This window comes from Haemaphysalis longicornis, unplaced genomic scaffold (assembly GCF_048455015.1).
Source record: "Haemaphysalis longicornis isolate Haplotype H1 unplaced genomic scaffold, Haemaphysalis longicornis Haplotype H1 scaffold_3, whole genome shotgun sequence".
Classification (NCBI taxonomy): Eukaryota; Metazoa; Arthropoda; class Arachnida; order Ixodida; family Ixodidae; genus Haemaphysalis; species Haemaphysalis longicornis.
Genome location: NW_027526335.1, coordinates 1,669,258 through 1,690,604, shown reverse-complemented (window position 1 = coordinate 1,690,604; position 21,347 = coordinate 1,669,258). Strand labels below are relative to the sequence as shown.

At 49.8% G+C, this 21,347-nt stretch overlaps 1 protein-coding gene across 2 annotated transcripts in view; it reads right to left on the bottom strand.

Moving 5' to 3' along the window:
* The window catches only part of LOC144173836 (sushi, von Willebrand factor type A, EGF and pentraxin domain-containing protein 1-like), a 170,645-nt gene that overhangs the window by 130,633 nt on the left and 18,665 nt on the right, over window positions 1-21,347 (bottom strand). For both annotated transcript variants that reach the window (XM_077702105.1, XM_077702106.1), the window contains exons 3-4: window positions 13,235-13,392; window positions 7,395-7,599 (exon numbers count right to left, since the gene is read on the bottom strand). In XM_077702105.1, coding sequence (XP_077558231.1) covers window positions 7,395-7,599; window positions 13,235-13,392 — 363 coding nt within the window. The remainder of the gene's footprint in view (window positions 1-7,394; window positions 7,600-13,234; window positions 13,393-21,347) is intronic.

Sequence of the window (21,347 nt, the reverse complement as noted above, 5' to 3'; positions counted from 1 at the left end):
ACTTTTCATTTCGCTAAACAATTGCAGAGTAATCACTGCTGAAAGGACTGCCATGAGCGGGAAAGCTGCACATGGTGCGCTTACATATTTAGCGGGACACTGATACCTGACGGCACGCCAGTTACGTTTGCCAATAATATACCTCAGATATTGATCACCACCATTTACAAGCCAGTGTGTGTTAATTTCGGGAATATTCAACGTAAGTACGATGGATAATGCGGAATTATACTCGGGGATCAGCACACGACAAAGAGTCGTCTTGTCGCGAGGTGAGCGCCGGCAAACATTCATCCGCTACATATATCCTCTGCAAGCAGCGCGCAGATAGGCTTACAATATAATCGGCGGCCGCGACTAAACGCTTCTTCGAAATATCGGCACAGGGAGCCTGCAGAATAAAGGAGAAACTGAAATCAGAGGGCCTTACCACATACCACACTCTTCCAACGACACCTTTCATCGCTTGTGAACTACCTACCCTGTATACTTCCAAAAAATACGTCCGCCTAACGATCAGCTGTTAATTGAAATCGAGAAACAAAACGACAGTGAACGCGAGATTTGTGTGTGTGATTACTAAAACATTCATTGCTTGATTCCGCTCCGCATTTGTACACAGCATCCCCCTCCCCTACCCCCCCCCCCCCTGTCTCGCGAAATAGCAGTGCATTTCGCGTATTTTTGGTCTGGTGAGCCCTACCTGGCTTAAGTTTCGACGGCCGTCTTTAGCATGTCAGAAGCTGCACTGTTTTTTTTTTTATTTCCATTAGAGCTATTTTCTTTTTTCCGCATTGCACAGCATGTATTTTTCCGTGCTTTCATATTAGATTGCCTTGGTTCTTGCTATAAGGTGTGTGTGGGCACATATTTACGACTTACAGGCTTGGAATATATTTAGCATTTTTGCATGGTTTATTAATATTATAAAAGTCATAAGTTATTGTCCGGGATTGGTTAATCACATCCCCGAAACATATTTTTCTGCGACTTATATATTCGAAACGAAGCCGCATTCGTTGTCCACGCAGCAAAATGAAGCCAACTTCTCTCTGTGCCAGTATCAGGTCTAAACGAGGCGACAGTAGAATTCATTTGTGCCTGACGTATTTTGAGGTGACAGGGGGGATATGCTGCTACCGTCGCCGACGCCCGGAAGAGCGGCGACGATGCGCGCATAACCGCGTCCCCGCGGGTGGCTCTCGCAGGCGATCGCGTGTTCTACGAAGACGCAGCTGCTTTTTAGGTACTCTTTGCTTATAGACGTACTCTTTGCTTATAGACGTCATCATAACAAGGTTTTTTTAGGGCGCGTAAAGGCGAAAAAAAGCGAAGCACAACCAAAACACTGCACGAGCCCCTATCAGCCACACAGCGCACATCCCGTCAACGCCGCGGAGAAGCAGCGGCAGGCGGCGCAGCGATCGCGGAGCTCGAGGCGTATTGTCACAGCTGAGCAGAACAGTAGATCGATGGCTGCCTGACCAATGCTACAACTTTTGCATTGTAGCACACAGTTCTGCTGCGCGAAGTCGGTCTGGCACCGGATTTCATCGCCGAGAACCTCGACCCGATGGTGCCCATGTATGCGCACTCGTGCAACAGGGCCGCACTGGAGGAGCGCACAGAAGTAGGAAGTGTCAGGCAACGGATGGCCGGCCCTCGGAAGTCAAGGCCGACGGGCGAAAGCAAACACTCGCTCGCCCCTGCGTCGTCGCCGTTGGGAGCAGACGCGGCCGACCTCGATTTCGTTTTTTTCGCCCCCGGCTCTCGATCGCGAGTGGTGCGCACCCCTCTACGCTTCCCTTCTGTTTCTGCTTCGTTTCCTTCGCGGCAGAGAGCTCCCGCTGGGTAGCCGCCTGACGGATGCGCAGCCCTTGACCGCAATCAAGGGGGTACTGGACATTCGTGTTCCGCTCCGGGAGAAACGGAAAGCGGACTGCGATCCGGGAGGGGATTGAGCGGAGAACGCGACGAGCTCTGGTGCGCCGCTCCCCCTTGACGCCCAGGGATCGGACGCGGGGGGCCGCGGTGTGTCCCTGCTCGAGTGACAGGCAGCCTGTTTTCGGTTCGCTCCGAGTGCGATGCGGTTGGACTCGGAATTTTCTTCTTGTTATTCTACCGTGATCCACCTTGTTCGCTTGCCTTATAGCCGCGTTAGAGAGGAATGGTTCTCTTGATTTCGGTTGACCAATCATGTACCCCGGAATCCTTCGCTTCGCGGTTTCTTCTGAATACACAGTCTAAGGGTCCTAAACAACCGCTGAACGTGCTTCGGTGGATTCTGCGTAGGTGTAGTGTGATCGGTCGAGCATGCCAACAGTAAACTTGTTCGCAGGTTTGTCTTCGCATCGAGAGAGAAGGAACAGTCCACTTTTTCATGCTGTGGAGCACAGAAATAGTGGTACCAGGACTTGCGTGCGACCAGGCAAGCTTGTCTGAGAGCAGGTCTTCTACGGAAATACAACTGAGCTTGGATGTGCCGAATTTTAAGAAGTGCGAAATAGGTAGACACATCAAACTGCCGCTTTTTGTGGACAGTCCACAGAAGGACGTGTTAGGTCCGCGGGAATATCCCAAACGTGCTTTGAGGACTACAAAAGGTCTGATCGCGTACCTGCATCACACAGGCCTAGACAAGTCTCTGTAACTAACTCAACGTATTCGGGCTCATCGAGTTCTTCATCATCCCCGTCATCTCTATCACTGTCACCACATTCATCTGGCCTAGGAAACTAGGCATTTTAGCCCGGCTACAACATCGCCAAACTTCATTATCGATCGTTCTCTCTCACTCTCTCTCAATCATTCGATGCAGCAAATAGCGCTCCTGAAAGCTCCATGAATAATACCCCCACGCACCCCCACTGATATTTCAATATTATGGCAATATTCTTGTAACAGCGAAGCAGAAACGGGGCGGAGCAAACTGCGTGTGCACTCAAAATGCCCAAGATGGATCACTGCGGTTGCATGCCACGCTCACGTTGCTGCAAAAAGAGACGCTATAAAATGTTTTCGGCTATCTGTTTGTAAAATGCCAACGCTCAGGCAAGGGCACAGTTTTAATGGACCTTTAGGGGGCGGATAAGCTAGGGTGTGACCACCAAAGGATGGCATGCGCCCCTTTCTGAGCTAGCCCTAAGAGTGTTACCTCAGAAGGCGCACCCTTTCCCACCTGTCCACCTCTGTCACTTCGGTCACACAGGCCAACTATCTGGGGCTAAGCTAAGGAAATGAACGAGTGAACAAAATTCTATACCCTGGTTGGGTGAGATCCCAGCATACAGAAAGCAGTCGTTCTTAACGTGGAGACCAGGCGGGAATGAAAGAAAACCGGACGACATTAGGCAATAAAAGGAGCCCGTATTGACAACTAACAACACTCCGCTTCAGCAGCAGGTGGAAAGAAAGGTTTAACGACCTGGCTAGCAAATTCGCTAGTGGATTCGCTAATGTCAGTATTATTCTTGTTAATTTTGACTTTCACCAAATAACAACAGTGTGTCTCGCGCATCGCATAACCGGGGCGTTGAAGATCGACTTAGATGTGCAATGCTTTCATTAATTTATGTGGGATTTTCAAGAGGATTTTTCGAATCTTCGTTATAAGCAATGGTTCTAAATAAGCGGTTTTGATCTACAACATCTGCGCCGCAAGTTCACACAGCTTTATGACGCAGCGGCTGTGACATCTATTTGTGTTGCGTATTTGCGCACAATACTGGCACGGAGTTGTAGTGGGTGCTTATACTACGCCGATCAGGACCTTTGATTGAGAGCGTACAAGTAAACCGTACCGGCGCGGTCAAGTGTGAGACACACAGCGCTACCTGTGTCCCAACTATCAACGAGGCCAGGGAGAATCTGGTCACTTCAAAGTGAACTTGGGGGTATGTGCACACGCGGCCAGTCTTCACTCGTGACGCAACCGCTGCTTTAAGATGGCAGCGTGGACGTCTCGCGGCCCGATGAGACCCGACTGCGTCATCCGTGGTCGAGCGGCTAGGATTGGTGTGTGACACAGACATAAAGCTAAAGGGCTATAATAATATAGAATAAAAGCCCAACCCGTACCACATACGTATCACGGGTGACGCCAATTAAAAATAAACAAACTGGACCGAGGTCAACTAGAGTTTTGAAGAGAAGGAAATACCCACCAAAGGTGGAAAATAAAAGGGAAAAATGCTACACAGCGACACCACAGCGAGGAGAGCGGGCCCGGGGAGACTCCCCTGATCTCCCCTGGGACGGTAGCAGGAAAGGGTGGGATGAGGGATGCGGATGGTGGTAATAAGGAATGGGTTATGGGAAGATGGGTGGGAATAGGGACAGCGAGGTTTTTGTTCTAATCCTTAGATGTCTGACTCCTAAAATAGGCCTGATAACAGGATGGGCGTCAGACGGTTCCAATTGGAATTCAGCGGACCCCACTATAGGTTCCGACCATCTGAGCTCCGACATCGAAGAACAGGGAGAACCTGCGGCGGAGTGACGACACCTAGTCTCTGGACCCCTTTCACAACCAGCCCCCCGGCTAACACCCACCAGGTCCCCCGAGTACTCAAGAGACACCTGCCCAGCCTACATAGGTACTAATCCCGCTCATCTCGACGGTTTCGGATACTGGTAAAGCTAACTGTCCGACAGACGGGGTAACTGTACCCTGTACGCATCTGTCGATCCCTATGTGCACCTGAATCACATATCTCCATAGGAAAGCCTATGTGACTTATAGGGTTTCGGTGGACCTCTAATGTGCTCCTATGCCAACCACTCACCCACCAGGGAACCTCCCCATACGGGCAGCAGTCATCAGGTGGAAGGAGTAATCCTTATAGAGTACGACCAGCCCTACTCCCGATACTGAGGACGAGAAGCTTCCCTAAGAAGTGAGCCAATCCCTCTTTCCTCGGTCCTAGCAAGTGCGCGCCTCCTAGACTGGTCGCTACTAAAGGCCAGAGACGTTGGCCATCATGAGCACCTATCGAAGGCCCTGGATCCTGTTGTCCAGGAACCTTCGTGTCGGCAGCGAGCAGTCGTGCCCGCGTGGGGTGACTGCGGCGGACCGTTAATAAGGGATCCTTTTTCACCGCTTTTAAGCCAAGTTCCCAGAGCCAACCTCGGTAGCCACCCAGGCTGTCCGGGCCTGCCTCCGCGTCCAGCAGCGGCTCTGGGGCAAGGAACTGGCCCATACAGTTCCAGGGAGTCGCTGCCACTCCCTTGGGGTTTTGCATCCCCGGGTGAGACCTGGCACCCACACACCGCTGCCGTTGGCAACCGACCAAAGCTAGGCAGCCGAAACCGCCTTCGCCCAGCCAGTTGGCGGGGGGGACCACGAGCAGGTGGCAGTCGGCTTTCCCTCCCCCCTGTGACACAGACAGAAAAGTAAAGGGCTATAATATAAAATAAAAGCCCATCTCGTACCACATACGTATCACGGGTAATGTGACACAGACAGTAAGATGGCTGAAACGACTCACCCCGGTGGCTCAGTGGCTAAGGCGTTGTGCTGCTGAGCATGAGGACGCGGGTTCGAATCCCGGCCGCGGCGGCCGCTTTTCTGATGGAGACGAAACGCAAAACCTCCCGTGCGTGCGACATTTCGCACACGTTAGAAATCACCGGGTAGTCAAAATTAATCCGGAGCCCTCCACTGCGGCGCGCCTCATCGCCTGCGTTGTGTCAGCGCGTTAACCCCTACAATCAATCAATCGTGCCTACAAAGAGGGAGGTAAACGGACAGCCCCATGTTTCTCCGCTGAAATAAAACTCGAGTCCTTACATAAAGCTAATTAGCTAGGAAGCGTGCTAAATTGCAAATTACAAGCAAATGTGTTTTGTTTCGTGCACTTTTCGGACTGCGCCCAGCTTCGCTGATCTTTTTTTTTTATCACATAGTGGGAGAGCGCTGAATTTTGTTCTTCTCAAGCAGGAAAAAACGGCCACTGCGGCCGGCACCAATGCGTTAACTGAACGCGAAAACAAGGCCACAGGATATGTGGTCCGACAGGGTTATCCAACGATGAAAACAAAGTCAGCTGAGAAGCCGTCCCAGTCACTGCCCCTCCGCGCAGGAAGGGGCCCGTCATTTAGTTTGGCGCGCTTCCACCGTGCGGCAAAAATAGGCAGATGCTGCGGAGAACAGCAAAAGCGTGAGCTGTCTCCCACGTCTGTTTGGAGCAAAGTAGACGAAACGCTGTATTGGCTCTGCTGCGCCCTGAAATCACCTGCCCTGAAGTCTATACTTGACTTGGCACCGCTTTATACGTTGCTCTTACGTATGTCCAGGAAATCGGATATACTGAACGGCGCCACGTTACGCAAATGTTAATAATTTTCTCACCCTCCCACTCTATTTTTAGATTAGATCGGGCGCGGCGAAAAAATGCTTACGCTGTCTGCATATCTTGTGTTTGTTTTTTGTATCTTTGTTTGTATAGCGTATATATTTGCGTTAGCAATAAATATACTCAGTTGTTGTCAGCGCTCGTGTGTGTGTTCTCCCTGGTCCTTCGTTTTTTCGCGCTGTTTTGCTTCAGTTCATAATGAACCAACTGGCCCCACTTCAGACTTTAATTCAGTTTATTTTTTAAGATTTCTCTGAGCGAATTTTTATGCCCGGAAATCACCTGGAATAAAATTACCGAAAAGGAAGTTCCAAAAGATAGAACCTGCGGCGTTTTGCAAAATAGAAATAAATGGAATACGCGTCTCCTTTGCTGTAGATTTTTTTTTGTCATTAATGAAAACAGGTGAGAGAGTCGTATGGCGTGACGTGCGCCCACTCGACTACCTTGCCGGGTCGCACTTGTGGGTCTACCTTGAAGCATGTTGCAGATTTCTTCGGGGTCTCTTCCGGCGCAGATGAGGGCGACTTTAGGTACGAATGCTCTAATCTGACGGAGTGAATCCATCATTCATTCATTCATTCATTCATTCATTCATTCATTCATTCATTGATTCGTTGCTATTAAAATGACAGGGGCACATAAATTTTTCCTACCATTTATATTCCTGCTATCTTCTTGTCCTTATTATGACATAAGTCGGTGTGGTATCTGTTGTTTTAGGTTCTTGTTGCCACACGTGTTCTTTTTTTTTTCTTGTAGAAGGGCCTTAGTTCTCCTTTTAGGGAGTGCAACTGTTAAAGTTCATTCTGAGGTGCCCAGAGATAACGTAGGCTTTGAGCACAAACACGATTGGTCATTGGCGCCCGTGGTCGCGCGGCACGTGATCCCGGTCCTGTTGCAAGGCTGAGCAGAGCGCGCTCAAGGTCACCGTTTGGCGAGGAGAGGGCTCGGATCCCATCAGGCAACATTGACTGCGAGTCCGACTGTGAGCTTGCCGTCTGAGATAGCAGCATCCAGGGGTGGATTTACCATACTTGCCTTCGTCGTAGGTCCTCTCGAATTCGGAGAAGCTCTCAAATTCGTACACGTGGTCCTCCGAAGAGGCCAGGGCGTTGAGGGAATTCGCGATGGACCTCCCGATGCCGAACACGAAAATCTCGACGTCTTCTTGCTTGAGCCGCTTTGCCTCGGCGACTGGGTTCGGGCCCATGGTCTCCAGCCCGTCCGTGACCAGAACCAATACCTGCAAAGAATTGCGGGGGATGCTTGGAAGTGTCTAGGAGTGCGAAGGCGAAGGCCTAGCTGGATATTCTGTTGATCTGCTTTGGAAATTTTAAATGCAGAGCATTTCAGTAACTCACGATGTCACCCGCGTTGACGCCCGTAGTCGTAGTACGCACCCCTCCCCCTACACTATATAAAAAAAAAATACTATCCGGCGCCTGGTTTCGATCCCTCGACCCTGCGGGCGGAACGCAATGTACATGGTGCTCTACCCACTGCGCCACAAAGCCGACACAGAATGGGAGGCTACGAACGCGCCTTATATCCTTGACTCATTCAAACTACGTCAAGAAGCTGCTGATACAACGCATTCACTACCACCAACTCCCCAAACACTAAACGTTAACGCAATACACCCACCCCCTATGCGACGCATTTACTCGAGTCCCCCTCGCGGGGAGATGGGCCCAATTTACGATAGTAAGCGAAAAAAAGTGGCAGTGCAACGCCGGAACGCGGGAGAAAAAGCAAGCACAAAAAAGAACAGAACTCCCGCTGCCGCAGTTTCAGGCAGGGGGCGCGCTAGCCCTGCGAAGGCGGGAAATTTGAATTTCATTGGGTGATGGCAGTGAGCGGATAACGGCGCTACAGTCCATTATGGCGAATCACTGCTCTGCACTTCCGTCCGCTTTCACATTGAGTGGAACGGCTTTAATTTTTCTACAAACCGTTGAGGCCAACAGTGAAAGTGGCAATAAATGGCGTCCTATTTGTTGAATACTGCCTCCGCGCTTATCGCCCTTGAGAGAGAGAGAGAGCTTTTAACCGCCCTTAAGCGGCGTGGTGACCGGCGTACCGGTGACCCTTGCTGCGACCACCCGTTGGATAGTCGCGTCGGAAGTGCCTGGCGCCTCAGCCCAGTGCCCAGCATCTGGTAAGGGGGGCAGTTCCAGTGGAGCAGTCGAAACGCTCGTCGCCAATTGACCAGCCCCCTGTACAGCTACCTCCGAAACTCGCTCTGCTGTCCGCCTGTTCCGTCGGTACTTTGATTTTTCCAAGTGCTTCGTATTTCACGTGCGGGAGCGGCGGCCTACCCTCCGGGGCTGCTGCCGCTTCTCCTTCCGGGCACGCACTCGGTCGGCCTTTCTCGGGACCCTCGTCCGGCGCTGCTCTTTCTCTTTTCCGACCGCGTGACCCTATTTTCGGCACCTCACGATTTCCTAAAGCTCATAATGCGTTGCATGAAGCGTACACATCTGTGCCTTTTGCGTGAGAAATGTAGCGCGGAAGATGGGTGTGCGCGCCTAATTTTCAGCGCGAAACACAACAAGCGAGTACGGGCATAGTTGTGTGGTAGGACTATGAAGAATAAGAGTACAGGGTTTTCTTCACCCGTGCCGTTTTCTTCTGAAAGCCTTACTTTGTTTGCGTGCATCGCCCGGAGAAATTTGACGTCAATTCGAGCTCTTAAATGTTTAAGCATTTTCATGGTGACTCAACGAAGAAACCCGTCGGCGCGTCTCTAACATTGCCGGGGTCACACTTTCGCCACGATGGAAATGCTATTAAAAGAGGCGTAGGAGGGTTTGTATTGGCTCATTGCATGAAGTTGAACAGTGCAGGGGCGGGACAGAGTGCAGCAGCCTCCAACAGCAAGGCCTCCAGCCTGAGCGTTTTCTTCACTGCCAGGGCCCACAAAACCGATTGCCCCTTCAGGGGAACTGTGTCAGAAAGGGGAACATGGATGCGGCGCACAGGCACCTTTCTACAAAAGTCACTCTCCGTACTAGCCATAGAGGATCCCTTCCTCGTTAGACGTCCGCAAGAAGTGTCAGACTTTCGGAGGGTAGAGAGCCCAAGTACACGCCTTCTCTGTCGATGTCCGAGACCTATACTAATTGTTGCCCCACGAAACTACTTTTGAAGCAGTACGAGACGGCATTGATTCGTACTGTGCGACCAAATTCCAGAATGCATTGGCGGCTTTTTGGAATTGCTCGAGTTCTACCTGCAGTCCACCTTTGTTCGCTTCAGAGATAATCTATTCGTCCAGAAGAAGGGAGTGTGTATTGGCTCGTACCTCGCCACCCTCCTCAGCGACTTGGTGTTGGCACAACTCGACAGGAAGCTGCAGGAGGCACTCAAGGAGTCCGCTTTTCAGAAGGTATCCCGCTTCGTGGACGATTTTATAATCATGTTCCGAGCAGCCATCGGGAGCAGTGCCCAGAAAGTGCGGGAGTTGTACAAGATTTTTTGTGGTGTGCTCGGAGAATTCGACCTGGCCAAAGAGGAACCGACAAATGGTGAGCTTCAATTCCTCGATGTACGGCTGCACCAAGACCGTCAGCACGTCTGCTCGACGTACGCTCCTCGATCAAAGAAGGCCCTCCTACCGCACTCATCGGCCCACTCCAAGTTGGTGAAGAGGGCGGTAGCCACCTCTGCTCTTAAGAGTTCCCTCTTCAGGTCCTGTGAGCACACAGTTGAAATTAGTTTTCAAACTCAAATCCAGCGTCTCCGCTCCGCCGGGTATCCAGAACAGCTCCTACCCAGCGTAGCCAACAGAATTATGGGCGATCTGCGCAACACGGCCACAAAGAAGGTCCCGCAAGACGAGCATAAGAATAGAGATGTCATTCCCTACGTGCACGGCGTAAGTCATAACCTGAAGAAGATCGTCGGCCGCTCAGGTGTGGCTCTCCTGTTTTCAGCGCCCAACAAGCTGGGCGGGCTTTGCAAGAGAGTCAACCAGGAGGAAGCCCGCAAGCACTGCACTAGGAGCCACGCCACGTCCTTCGTCCAATGCGAAGAAGGGGTCGTTTACGAAGTACCGTTGTCTTGTAAAAAGTCGTACATCGGCCAGACGGGACGATGCCTCAATGACAGGCTGCGCGAATATGCCAACTCGCTGAAAACCGGGACTGGCAGCATGCATGCTTGTCCAGCATGTGAAAACTTGCAATTCGTGCGTGCCTGATTTTGAAGCCTGCCGTGTCCTGAAAAGGTATAGAGGCCAGCGCACGCGTGAAATATGCGAGGCATTCCTCATTCACAGCAGAGGATCGTCATCCGTCAGGTGGCTTTGCTGGATAAGGAAATCGCACATCTGGCCGGACAAGAGGAGCTCACGTTTCGCCTATATCTTCGCGCGCACGCTGGATAAGAGCTTCCCTGCCTGTTTGCCATGCCTTCCCGCGTTCTTGAATCCGTTCTGTGATAACCATGCCAGTTTTTGTACCCCCATGAATCTTCCTTTCTTCAAAAAATAAGCAGTTGTTAGTCAGCGCACGTGTTTGTCGCGTCTGCACTCAGTCCCGTCCCTGCGCTTTTAAACTTCATAAAAGAGGCGCTTGAGCCTTCATACTTTCATGCTAGACCCTTCAACTCGTTGTGAACAAATCATTTATACACGTGTTTCTATATCTGACTATATATGAGCGTATTATTTCACCCTACGTTTTTCTCTCGCAAATACTTTAGTTTGTAAGTAGGCCATTTTTCGTAGTACACTTTGTTGTGAACACGCTGCCGTCTCCAAGGGTCGTCGGGCACCCTCACACAGCACGCAACTGCTTTTCACCTGATGTAACCCCAACCTTGTGTTGAAAATAAACCTTTGCTTTGATTCGATTTGACTTTGATACCAGACTTTTCATATTTTCCCTATGCGTTCACAGCAATTCCTTCGTCCACTTTGGTGAAGCAGACTTTATAGGGACCTAGTTCATAGCTGCCCTTAGGGATACATGGGGCTTTATGGAGTTATTTAGTAAAAGGCTACAGGGACTTGCTACTGTGGTATCAGACTGCTTATGCGACACCTGAGAACATGTATTAGCAATGCATGTGTGTGCGGTAGTGAAGCTGACGTTAAAGGGGCAGAACGCTTCAGAACTTTTTAAGTGCGAATGCACTTTATAAGCGACCCCAAACCATCCACCGCCGGCGTCGGCGGCGGCGGCGGCGGCGGCGTCCGCAGTGCTCCTCTATATTTAAAAATGAAACAGCATCCGGCGCCAGGTTTCGATCCGAGGACTTTGCGGGCCGCAGCCCGACGCTCTACCGAATAAGCCACGGACGCGACGCTGATATCGGTGTCAGTAACCCGTCTTATATCTTTAACGCATTCAAACTACGTCGTCAGCGGCGTGCGTTGGCGACTCAGCGGCGTTATAGCGGCTTGATAACTGCGTGGTGTACACGTGATACTACAAACCCGATGGAAGAGATGGAAGAGAAGGCGGCGAGGCGGTGGGCTGCGGGGGCCGAGCGCAAGCACCGCAAGCGGGCCGGCAACCGTGCATTCGCACTTTCACATTCTCCCCCTCGGGGAAATGCGGGGAAATTTTTTTCACGATTCCCACCTGGAAGTTTCTTCAAAGATTTCTAACGCGTTTTAAATGCAAAGCCCTTTGTGGGCTCGCCTTGTCGTCGTAGCACGCTAACGGTCGATGTCAAGCGACTGCCGGAATCAGGCGGCGCAGCGAGATAACGGACCCAAGTAGAGCCTGGTGTACCGTCGTCAGGGAGTAACGCTAAGGCTTCGAAAACCACGTGATTTAAATAGTCATAACCGTTTGAAACTCGTGAACCAATGGCGCTTGTCATACATCTCCCCGTTGTTTAGCGCAAAGAAAATTGCAGGTACATTTCAGCAAAATCTGTGTATATAACCGGCAGCCCCCGCGTTAATTTAGTTAGGAACGCTTGTTGGGTTGGTTTTTAGGATAGTAAGCGAAAAAAAAAAGCGGCTGCACAAGAAAAAAATGGCGCGTTCACAATGCCGCAGAAAGGCTCCAGCCGCGCAAGGAAAAAATTACCCGTTGGAAATGACGCAAAACAGCTCCAGCATACGAAATTAAAGCAAGCATAAAAGAACAGAACTCCCGCTGGCGCAGTTTCAGGCAGGGGGCGCGCGAGCACTGCGAAGGCGGGAAGTTTGAAATGCATTGGGTGGCAGCAGTGGGAGGATAAAGGCGTTCCAGGCCATTATGGCGAATCACTGCTCTGCACTTCCACGTTGAGTGGAACGGCTTTAATTTTTTACTCTTGCGCTGTTCAACATGAACTAACACGCCGCGGTGGCTCAGTGGCTAAGGCGTTGCGCTGCTGAGCACGAGGTCATGGGTTCGATTCCCGGCCGCGGTGGCCGCTTTTCTGTTGGGGGCGAAAAGCAAAAACCCCCGTGTGTACGAGATTTCGGCGCACATTAAAGATCCCCAGGTGGCCAAAATTAATCCGGAGCCCTCCACTACGGCGCGCCTTCGGCGCGTTAAAACCTTGGTTAAAGCCCTGCAATCAATCAATCAACATCAACTAATTGCGACAGCCAAGAGCTTCAACTTTGAAAATGTGGTCAGTGCAGTTCAAGATATAAACCGGTGAAAGGATGAGGCAGTGTTTGGGAGAATATTAGTGATCTGCATATCGTGAGAAGAGCATAAACACGCACTTTTGTTCGCAAAGATTAGAAACTGAGATTAAGAATATTTGAATATTAGTTTAGTTTTAAGCGAAGATCGGAAAGGACACAACAGCCAAATGCGTTTAGGCGAAGTAGCGCGCTATCCGAACGAAGGGGATGTTATACTAACGCTTGCACTTCCAATTCAGCCCGATGCCAGGGACATTATTAATATTGTGAAATGTTTTACCTTGGTTGCGTTGCTGCGGCTGCTACCGAACACACGTCGAGCCTCTTGTAATCCGGCTCCCGTGTTGGTAGCCTGGTGTTTCTCGTAGCTGGCATTTTGCAAGTGCAGCTCAAGCTGGCATCTGTTTCCTGGTTCTTTAAGCAAGTCGGCGTGCACCTCTGGAAGGAGATTTCGGAAGCAAATATGACTGCAGGCACTAGAAATTATATGTGTGTACCAGCGCTTATTGCTTAACAGTCGTGACGTTTCTTGTCAAGGGGGATGAACTGTTAAACACGCCTCTGATCACTTGGTTGGCGATGATACTGAATTTTTCAGTGTCAATCAAGCAAGCAAGCAATCAATCAAGCAAGCACTCAAGTAATCATTCGAGCAATCAAAACTTAACGTTTCAGAAACATGTAAACGACTCGTCATCATCGAACCGAAGAGGAGGAGGAGGAATGCCTTTATTATCAGAGGGGGCATGGATGCCCTGTTTTAAGGAAGGACAGGGAGACGAAGGAAGGGAGGGAATAATCGAACAAAGAACTCTGTTCAAGGTTCAATCAGTTGAAACGGTGGATGGCATTTTAAAGTCTGTGAACATATAGTTCGCAAATTTCGTGAAGAGATAAGTGCGACGGTTTTGATAGGTATCGGTCCAGGTTATAACACCAACTTGTAGAGACCACTGGTTAGTGCGTATTCAATAACTTTCTCAAGCACTGAGGGGTCCTCTTGAACGCGTTGCAGATGCGCTTCTTCATCTCCGGGTGGAGAACCGAGCTCTAGTTGTGGCTCGCGACTGGTCTTGAAGTGTGCACAGTGCCATATCAAATGATACAGGTTAGGAATGCACTTCTCATCACAATACGGGCAGCATTGGATGTGCGAGCTGGCTCCGTGGGTCCATTTATGTAGTACATGAGGGGTTAGAGCCGTGTTAGCATAAATCTTATTAGCTACCACCTCCCCCAAGCGTGCGAGCGTCTTCAGCGGGCTCAGTGCACCGACCGGGGTGGTATCTTGAAGCCTCTTGCGACTCTCTGCCTTGAATTTCCGCAGGTAAAGTTGCCAGTCTGGTCGTGGTAGGTGTTGCAATGTGGCACTGGAAACCACTAGAGTTGTTTCAAGTCTTTCCCGGGCGGCGGAGGGAGCCGCGTGGTGGCCATGTGCTACAGGCGTGTTTCCCGGGGACCAGACGATGCGGATGGCGATGCCCTCCAGTTGAAGGTGTCGGGTGCATGTAGTATATTCGTGGGCGTATAATTAGGTGGAAATGTTCGGTTCAATTCTTTAAGGGCGACGTGAGAATCCGTAATGATGTGAAATTTCCGGGATGAGAGGGAGTCACAATGGTCGCGGACGGAATGGACAGCCCCCAGGACACCCATAAGTTCAGCTTCTTCAGCTAGGCCATATGTATTGGGGATCTTCCGGGAACCATTTAGCAAGGGGGCGTCCGAAGATGTCCATGCAATCGCAGCCATTTCCACGCACGTCGGCGTCCGTGAAGATGTCGACTTTGTTCTCCATCTTGTTGTTCTGGATAGTACGAACGTATAACTCGCGTGCTCTCACCTGCTGCCGAAATATAGGGCGACGCCGAGGGATGCCAATCGCAGGGTGCTCCCAGGGCGGTAAAGACAATGAGTAAGGAGTGGGGTCGAATTTACTGTCCATATAATCCCGTGAGCCGATAGCCTTGCCTTGGGGGGACTGCTGAAGATGTTCCTTAAGACGTAGCTTGGTATCTTCGATCAGGGTATCAAGGGAGGGAAGGGGTACAATATGGTGAAGAATGTCTACGGGGGTGAATTGAGGAAGAGTGCACTAATTGTACGGAGAAGGTGCCGATTTAATATATGGAGATCCTTTACATGAGCTGAGCGAAGATCACACACCGGAAAGCCGTAAGTGGGGCGCCCGTGTGCTATTGCACGGCCAAGCAATGTACAAGCCTGCTGACGGGCACCATCAAACTTATTGGATGGGCGGAGGATGGCATGCAAGGTGTTGCGCCAAGTGCATGGCTTTCAGATTAAGGATCCATTTTCGGGGGCTATTGCAACTGCTAATGGGCAGGCCGAGGAGACGAATGGATACGCAACTGGATTCGCACTGAAGAGAGAAAAAAAACATAACAGTGCTGTTAGGTATTAAAACTAAGCGACAGCGCAGCCCGCACTTAAAGGAACGATTGCGGAATTCAAGGAACTATAGCAAGACTTCAGCGAAACTTTCGAACAACTAATGCAATCCAAAATTAGTTCATAAAGGATGTTCAATGTATCTCCAGAGTGTCAACGAAAGCCAACAAATAAGCGCTATAGAAGGTTACAGGGAGAATCTTGCTTACTCCGGGTAGTGGGTCATGTTTAAAGGTTACGCAAAAATCTTTGCGCGCACAAAATACGCAGGCTATTGAAGATAACAGTCCTTCTGTAAGTGAACACGACAATTCGAAGCAGAAAAAGATTGGGATTATGTTAGTACTTCATTGTGAAAATAACCATCGTACAAATTGGTGCAAACGAAAAGAGGACTGACAAGGCCAGGAGACAGTTTGGTCTGTCTGTCTGTCTGTCTGTCTGTCTGTCTGTATGTGTGTATGTATGTATGTATGTATGTATGTATGTATGTATGTATGTATGTATGTATGTATGTATGTATGTATGTATGTATGTATGTATGTATGTATGTATGTATGTATGTATGTATGTATGTATGTATGTATGTATGTATGTATGTGTGTGTGTGTGTCTGTCTGTCTGTCTGTCTGTGTGTCTGTCTGTCTGTCACTTGATTTCATGCATCGCATCAGGCTTTAGTTGGTTGCCAACCTCATCGAAATCGGTAAGTGCTTGCACGCTGACGGGACTCCCGAAGCCAGAAGAACATCCATTTTTCGAACAAACAGCGCGTAATTTCGAAATGACTGCCATAGTTTATCGTTTTAAACAATCCAAACCGACACCTGAGAGTTCAAGCCGACTTCGAACTGGCGCCTACTAATAGTAACACCAACCTCAGCCACATACGAGCCGCGGTTGCAGCACTAAAGCACCTACCACATGGCCTGCTCCTACCCGCACAAGCCCCACCCTCCAAAAAACTACACCTTTGAGCAGTGCGAGGCCGCACTCTCTGTATTTGTTTCATTTACAAACCTGAGAAGCATTCTTCCGAAACGCGGCATGCTTTGTTCCTTTTTCGATGATAGTAACTCTGACATCGTTGTCTTAGCGGAAACTTGGCTTACGCCCGAAATTGCTGATGCTGAAGTATTTCCACATAACAATTCTGATAACATTTACCGACATGATCGCAGAACTAGAAGGGCAGGTGGCGTCCTGTTAGGTGTGCAGAAAAAGTTTTCCTCCTTTGTTATTGACACCAAATCTGATCTGGAAATTGTTTGGTGTGCATGCACGTCCGCATCAACTAAGGTGTGTGCTAGCGGCCCCCTGACTATCGGCAATCCTTTGTGGCCGAACTTCGCAACAGTATAGCGACAGCTACCGAAATGTTTCCTTCTGACCTCATGCACATTTTCGGGGACTTGAGTTATCCGTGAATCGATTGGGCCTCGTTGTTTTCCCCCTGTCATGCCTCTAGCATTTTGTTAACTTAGCTTTAGATTTTAATTTATTTCAGGTACTTAACGTACCAACTCATGATCAAAATTTGTTAGACTTAGTTCTTACCTCTGCTCCTGATACAGCAGGACAAATCCTAACACTTCAAGGATTTAGTGACCATAACATATTACAAATACCACTTTACATACCACTCAATAATACCAGCTTCACTTCCAAGAAAATAAAGATCGCAATAGAGGTAACCATAAAGATATGAACTCCGATCTGGAACAGCTTTCTTTCTATCAGGAATTTATGCCCTCTTTCCATCAATGTCCCGTTGGCGCAAACGCAAACGGGGGGCTCGGGAGGCCACCCCGCACGCATGTTGCCCGACGCCCTCCCTTCTCAGGCTCGTTGGCTGCCTATTGCGCCTGCGAACTTGGCCCGCTGGCACAGTTTGTAAATCCCGCCTCTGTCGTCGCCCAGCAGTCTCCGCGTCTTCTCTTGTCTTTCCTACCAAGGACGCGACGAAAAACGGGTGAGACCTCGACGCAGCAGCGTGCCTATGGGTGCGCGAGTATTACACGTGGTGCAGAGAATGCGGATGTCGCGGTGCGTGGGCCCGAACCCTTAGTGCGCAGCTGGCCGCTTTCGAAACAGTCTGTGTGTGTGTGTGGCATTTTTGGAGGCTGTTTACAAGAGCCGATCGTGCACTAGGGTGGGAGTCGGTTCCGCATCAAGTGACAGCTATCGAAGAAGACTTCGTACGGCGGTAACAACGGTCGCTATCTTCTGCATCGATAATGGCTGCCTGCGGCTCTTTGAAACACTACTCGTTTTCTTCAAGTATTTTAGTTTATAAACGTTAGAGTCTCTACACGTGCCCCGTGCCATTTGTTAATGTTATTAATTTCCGGCCAAGGTCCTAATTGGTTCTTTGCATTAAGAAGGGTTTGCTGTGCTGTATCCCGGTTTTAGTGCAACAAAATTCTCTATTTATGAACACAGTGGCGAAAATGTATCTAATCATTGTCACGACCAATTCACAAATAAAACACAAAAGTGCGTAGTTCACATTCCTTCCATGGCAACGGATTACAAATTGTCGAAATGTAAAATACATCGGTGTGACACCATTCACGTCGATCGAATCACCGGTACAACACTTTTTCTGCGCGTTTTTGTCAGCAAATTTTTAAATATGACAGCAATTACTAAAATACGCGCTTTATCTTGTGAATAAGAAATCCATGCACATGTTGCATGGAAACCTTCTTCCAGCAACATTACAGAACAATCTGGAAAGCCTCCGAAAGCTGCTGCTTGATTTGTAACTTCTGTGCTCTATTTCTTGACCAGAGTCCGAAAATACCTTTAAAGGGGCAGCGACATAAAAAATTTACATCTTGCTTTTTTGTGGTCGTTGTTGCGATAAGTACCTAATGACGCTACTTAGAAAAAACAGCGCCAAAAACGATACGACAGGGAGTAAAGACAAACTGAGCGCAATGTTTGTCTTTCCTTCCTGTCGTATCGTTTTTGGCATTGTTTTTTCTAAGTAGCATCATGCACCAACTAGTCCGTCTCAGTTTACCTAATGACCTACTTATCACCTGTAGAAACTTCATTTGCTTCAACGGGCGGCCGTTGTTTAATTAAAAACGTTTTTAATGCGGCCAGTCGCAGTTTTGGTCTCAGCGGGTGCCGCGAAAGGCTGGATTTGGTATAAACAAAGCTGCCTACGTGACTTTAGGACGGATATCACAGAGCAGAGCTGCCGCAGCACTGTCGATTCCGCGTCGGCGGCAGTTTCTGCGTATGCCCCCGTGTACTGTTCTCATCAGCCGCTTAATTAACAAGCGACCATGGACGTGATGCAAGCGCCGCGAGTGCAAATAGCTGCCGCAGCCGGAGAACGACGCGCGGCGCTCGAGACAATGGGTGGGGAGACCCGCGCTGGAAGCAGCCGGCCGGTCTGCCTGCGGATTTGTTAAGCTTGACACTGCGGCGGACATTCGATTGCCGCTCTCATAAGCGGTGCAGATGACCATTTTTAATACTCACCTTCCTTCCTTGTTTGGGCCTTGAGTCCCATTTCGTGCAGCGGTAACAAGCTATGTATCACTCGAGCTACCAGCGCCGGCCTGAGCCACTTCGTGGCCGAGGCCGCCGCCTGCGCAGCGACCGTGCGGATCACTCAGTGCTTTTTTTTTTTCGTGTCCCCGACGCGTTTTCCCGTCCAGTGTAATAAAAAAGAATAAACAGAGAGTGTCTGGAATTGCTGTGGAACTTAGGTCGCCGACAGTTGCCCGATGAGCTAACGAAATCCCACCACCTGCGCCGCCAGCGATCGGATCGTTCATTGCAAAAGTTCCGACCTGCCATCGGAGCGGCGAGCCGGGGAGAAAGTTTCGGATATGTTACTCTGTTAACACTTTTGTGTTTCCCATTTACGGGTTATCCTGTTTTCGCTAGTTCTTGATCGCCTCAGTTCCGTACACTAAACTGCACTTGCACTACCCTCTACAAAAATATCCGCTGGCAGCTCTGTAGGAAAAAAAAAAAAAAAAAAACAGGATAAATACTTTATGACATTATACGCGAGTTATCGCTCTGTAGTAAGTACTGGTATCGTGTGAACTCAACGACTGGCACGTAAACGTGTGTGCCTATATTTGCCACCGCTCATGCCCTCTCCACTTTTCCAAATCGCGGAAGCGAGCGTGTCTTCTAGGAAAAGTACCGACCTGCGAAGAACGGCGGTGCACGAATCTCTCTCTTCGCGGGCGCACCATACAGCATTCCCACTGTTCAGCGGCGGAACGGTCGCGTCCTTCTCGCTCGCTCCGCTAAGCGCAAACAAAACCTCGGGGTTCATGAACCCCTCCCGCATTCCGAGCCAACGGACGAGCCCGGGGTCTTCTCCTCGGAGCAGCGTGCCCACGGGAGCAGCACGTCTCCTGACCGAGCGAGTGCCGGCGATAACATCGGTGATGTAAGACGTGGGAGCAGCTATTCTCGACGGGGCTCTAGAGCGCGGGACCGCGTAACCCCGCGGCGGTCGCACGTTGTCACCTACTTTCGCTGCTACGCGCTCCACAAAGGCCAGACCCGCCGCCCCTCTTGTCTGCGGCCCCCATCGATGTGCGCCGCTGGGAATAGCAAGCGCGGTCAAGTCGCGTTTGGTGCCGATCTGGCCGCCTCCTCTTCCAACCTTTCCCTCTTCCCCCTCTTCTTCCAGCAGCGCGCTTTGTCACTTTCCTCCTCGATCGGGGCGGCGCTCATAAAAGCCTGCGCTCGCCAGTGTTTACCTCTGACTCATGCTGGCTGCGGGGAAAAGAGGAGCGAGAAATACGCGGCGCTTTGCAGTCTCCTCTGGCAGCGGCAGAGCGACCCTAAATTCGGAAAGCGCCGTTTTTTGCGTTACACAGTGGGCTTCAGTGATGCGCAACGTCTGTCGTCACCCGGATCACTTGTTCACTTCCGCTCGCTTTTTCGGGCGCTGCGCGAAAACTCCTTCGCAGCCCTTCGTCAAAGCAAACAATGACAGCGCTCGGCATTCTTCGGCGTAACATTTTTGCTCCGCCATTACTGCTTATTACTATTTTATTGGCGGGAAGTGGCGCCTCCTGGCTTCTGACGTAAGCTCGGGCACCCGTACCATTATCGTTTGCTACACTCCCTTTGAGTGTGGCTGCACTCTCTTCGCTCGAATTCGCCCGTTTTTGTGCGCGACTTCATCGAAAAGACTTCTTCTTTATTTTAATTACATTATCAGCTCCTGAAGCGTCTACAGTGTGTCGCTAAACAAATTATTATCCCAACGTCAGGTAATCTCGTCTTTGCTAGCTTATATTAGAAGTGCAATGCTCGGAGCTTCCTAGCGAGTATTTGAACTTAGGATAAGTGGATGGACAAGGCTAAAGACTGCTAAATTTAGAAAAAACTACTTCGACAAGACAGGCCGAGTATAGCGGCGTGTGTTTGTGGACGAGGATCAAGCAGCACCTATTTTAAGCTGTGTCGGGCAACAGCTTTTTGTTGAACAGTAGTGTGCCATTCAAACATCAAGACGGAACAAAAACATTGAAAAAGAAAACTGTACGCTTTTTCGAAAGTAGTGAAATAATGAGGCTAAAAGGCCTTAGGTGGAGGAGGAGGGGGATTGGGAATGGGGTAAAAAAAAGTAGGCTGTAAAAGATGAACGCAATGTTCACATCAAAGTGTGGTTTCTGACGTCCCACTGAAAGAACACGCACTTTGACGTGTGTACTGCTCGTGCGACCTCAGAAATAAATAGAGGTATTAAACAAACAAATTAAGGAGAAGAAAAAGAAAAGCAACGAGAACTAAAAATCAACAGGGCAGAAAAAGAAAGCATGGCAGAAGCAAAGAAAGAGGGAGTAATGAAGAGAAAGTAAACCAAGATATATGAAAAACAGGAGACGCGGAGCGTAAACAAGGGTGCGACAGAGAGAATGAGAGATGAACGGAGGAAGAGGGAGAGCATTAAAATTCACACAGGCAAAAATTGCAGAAAAAGAAAT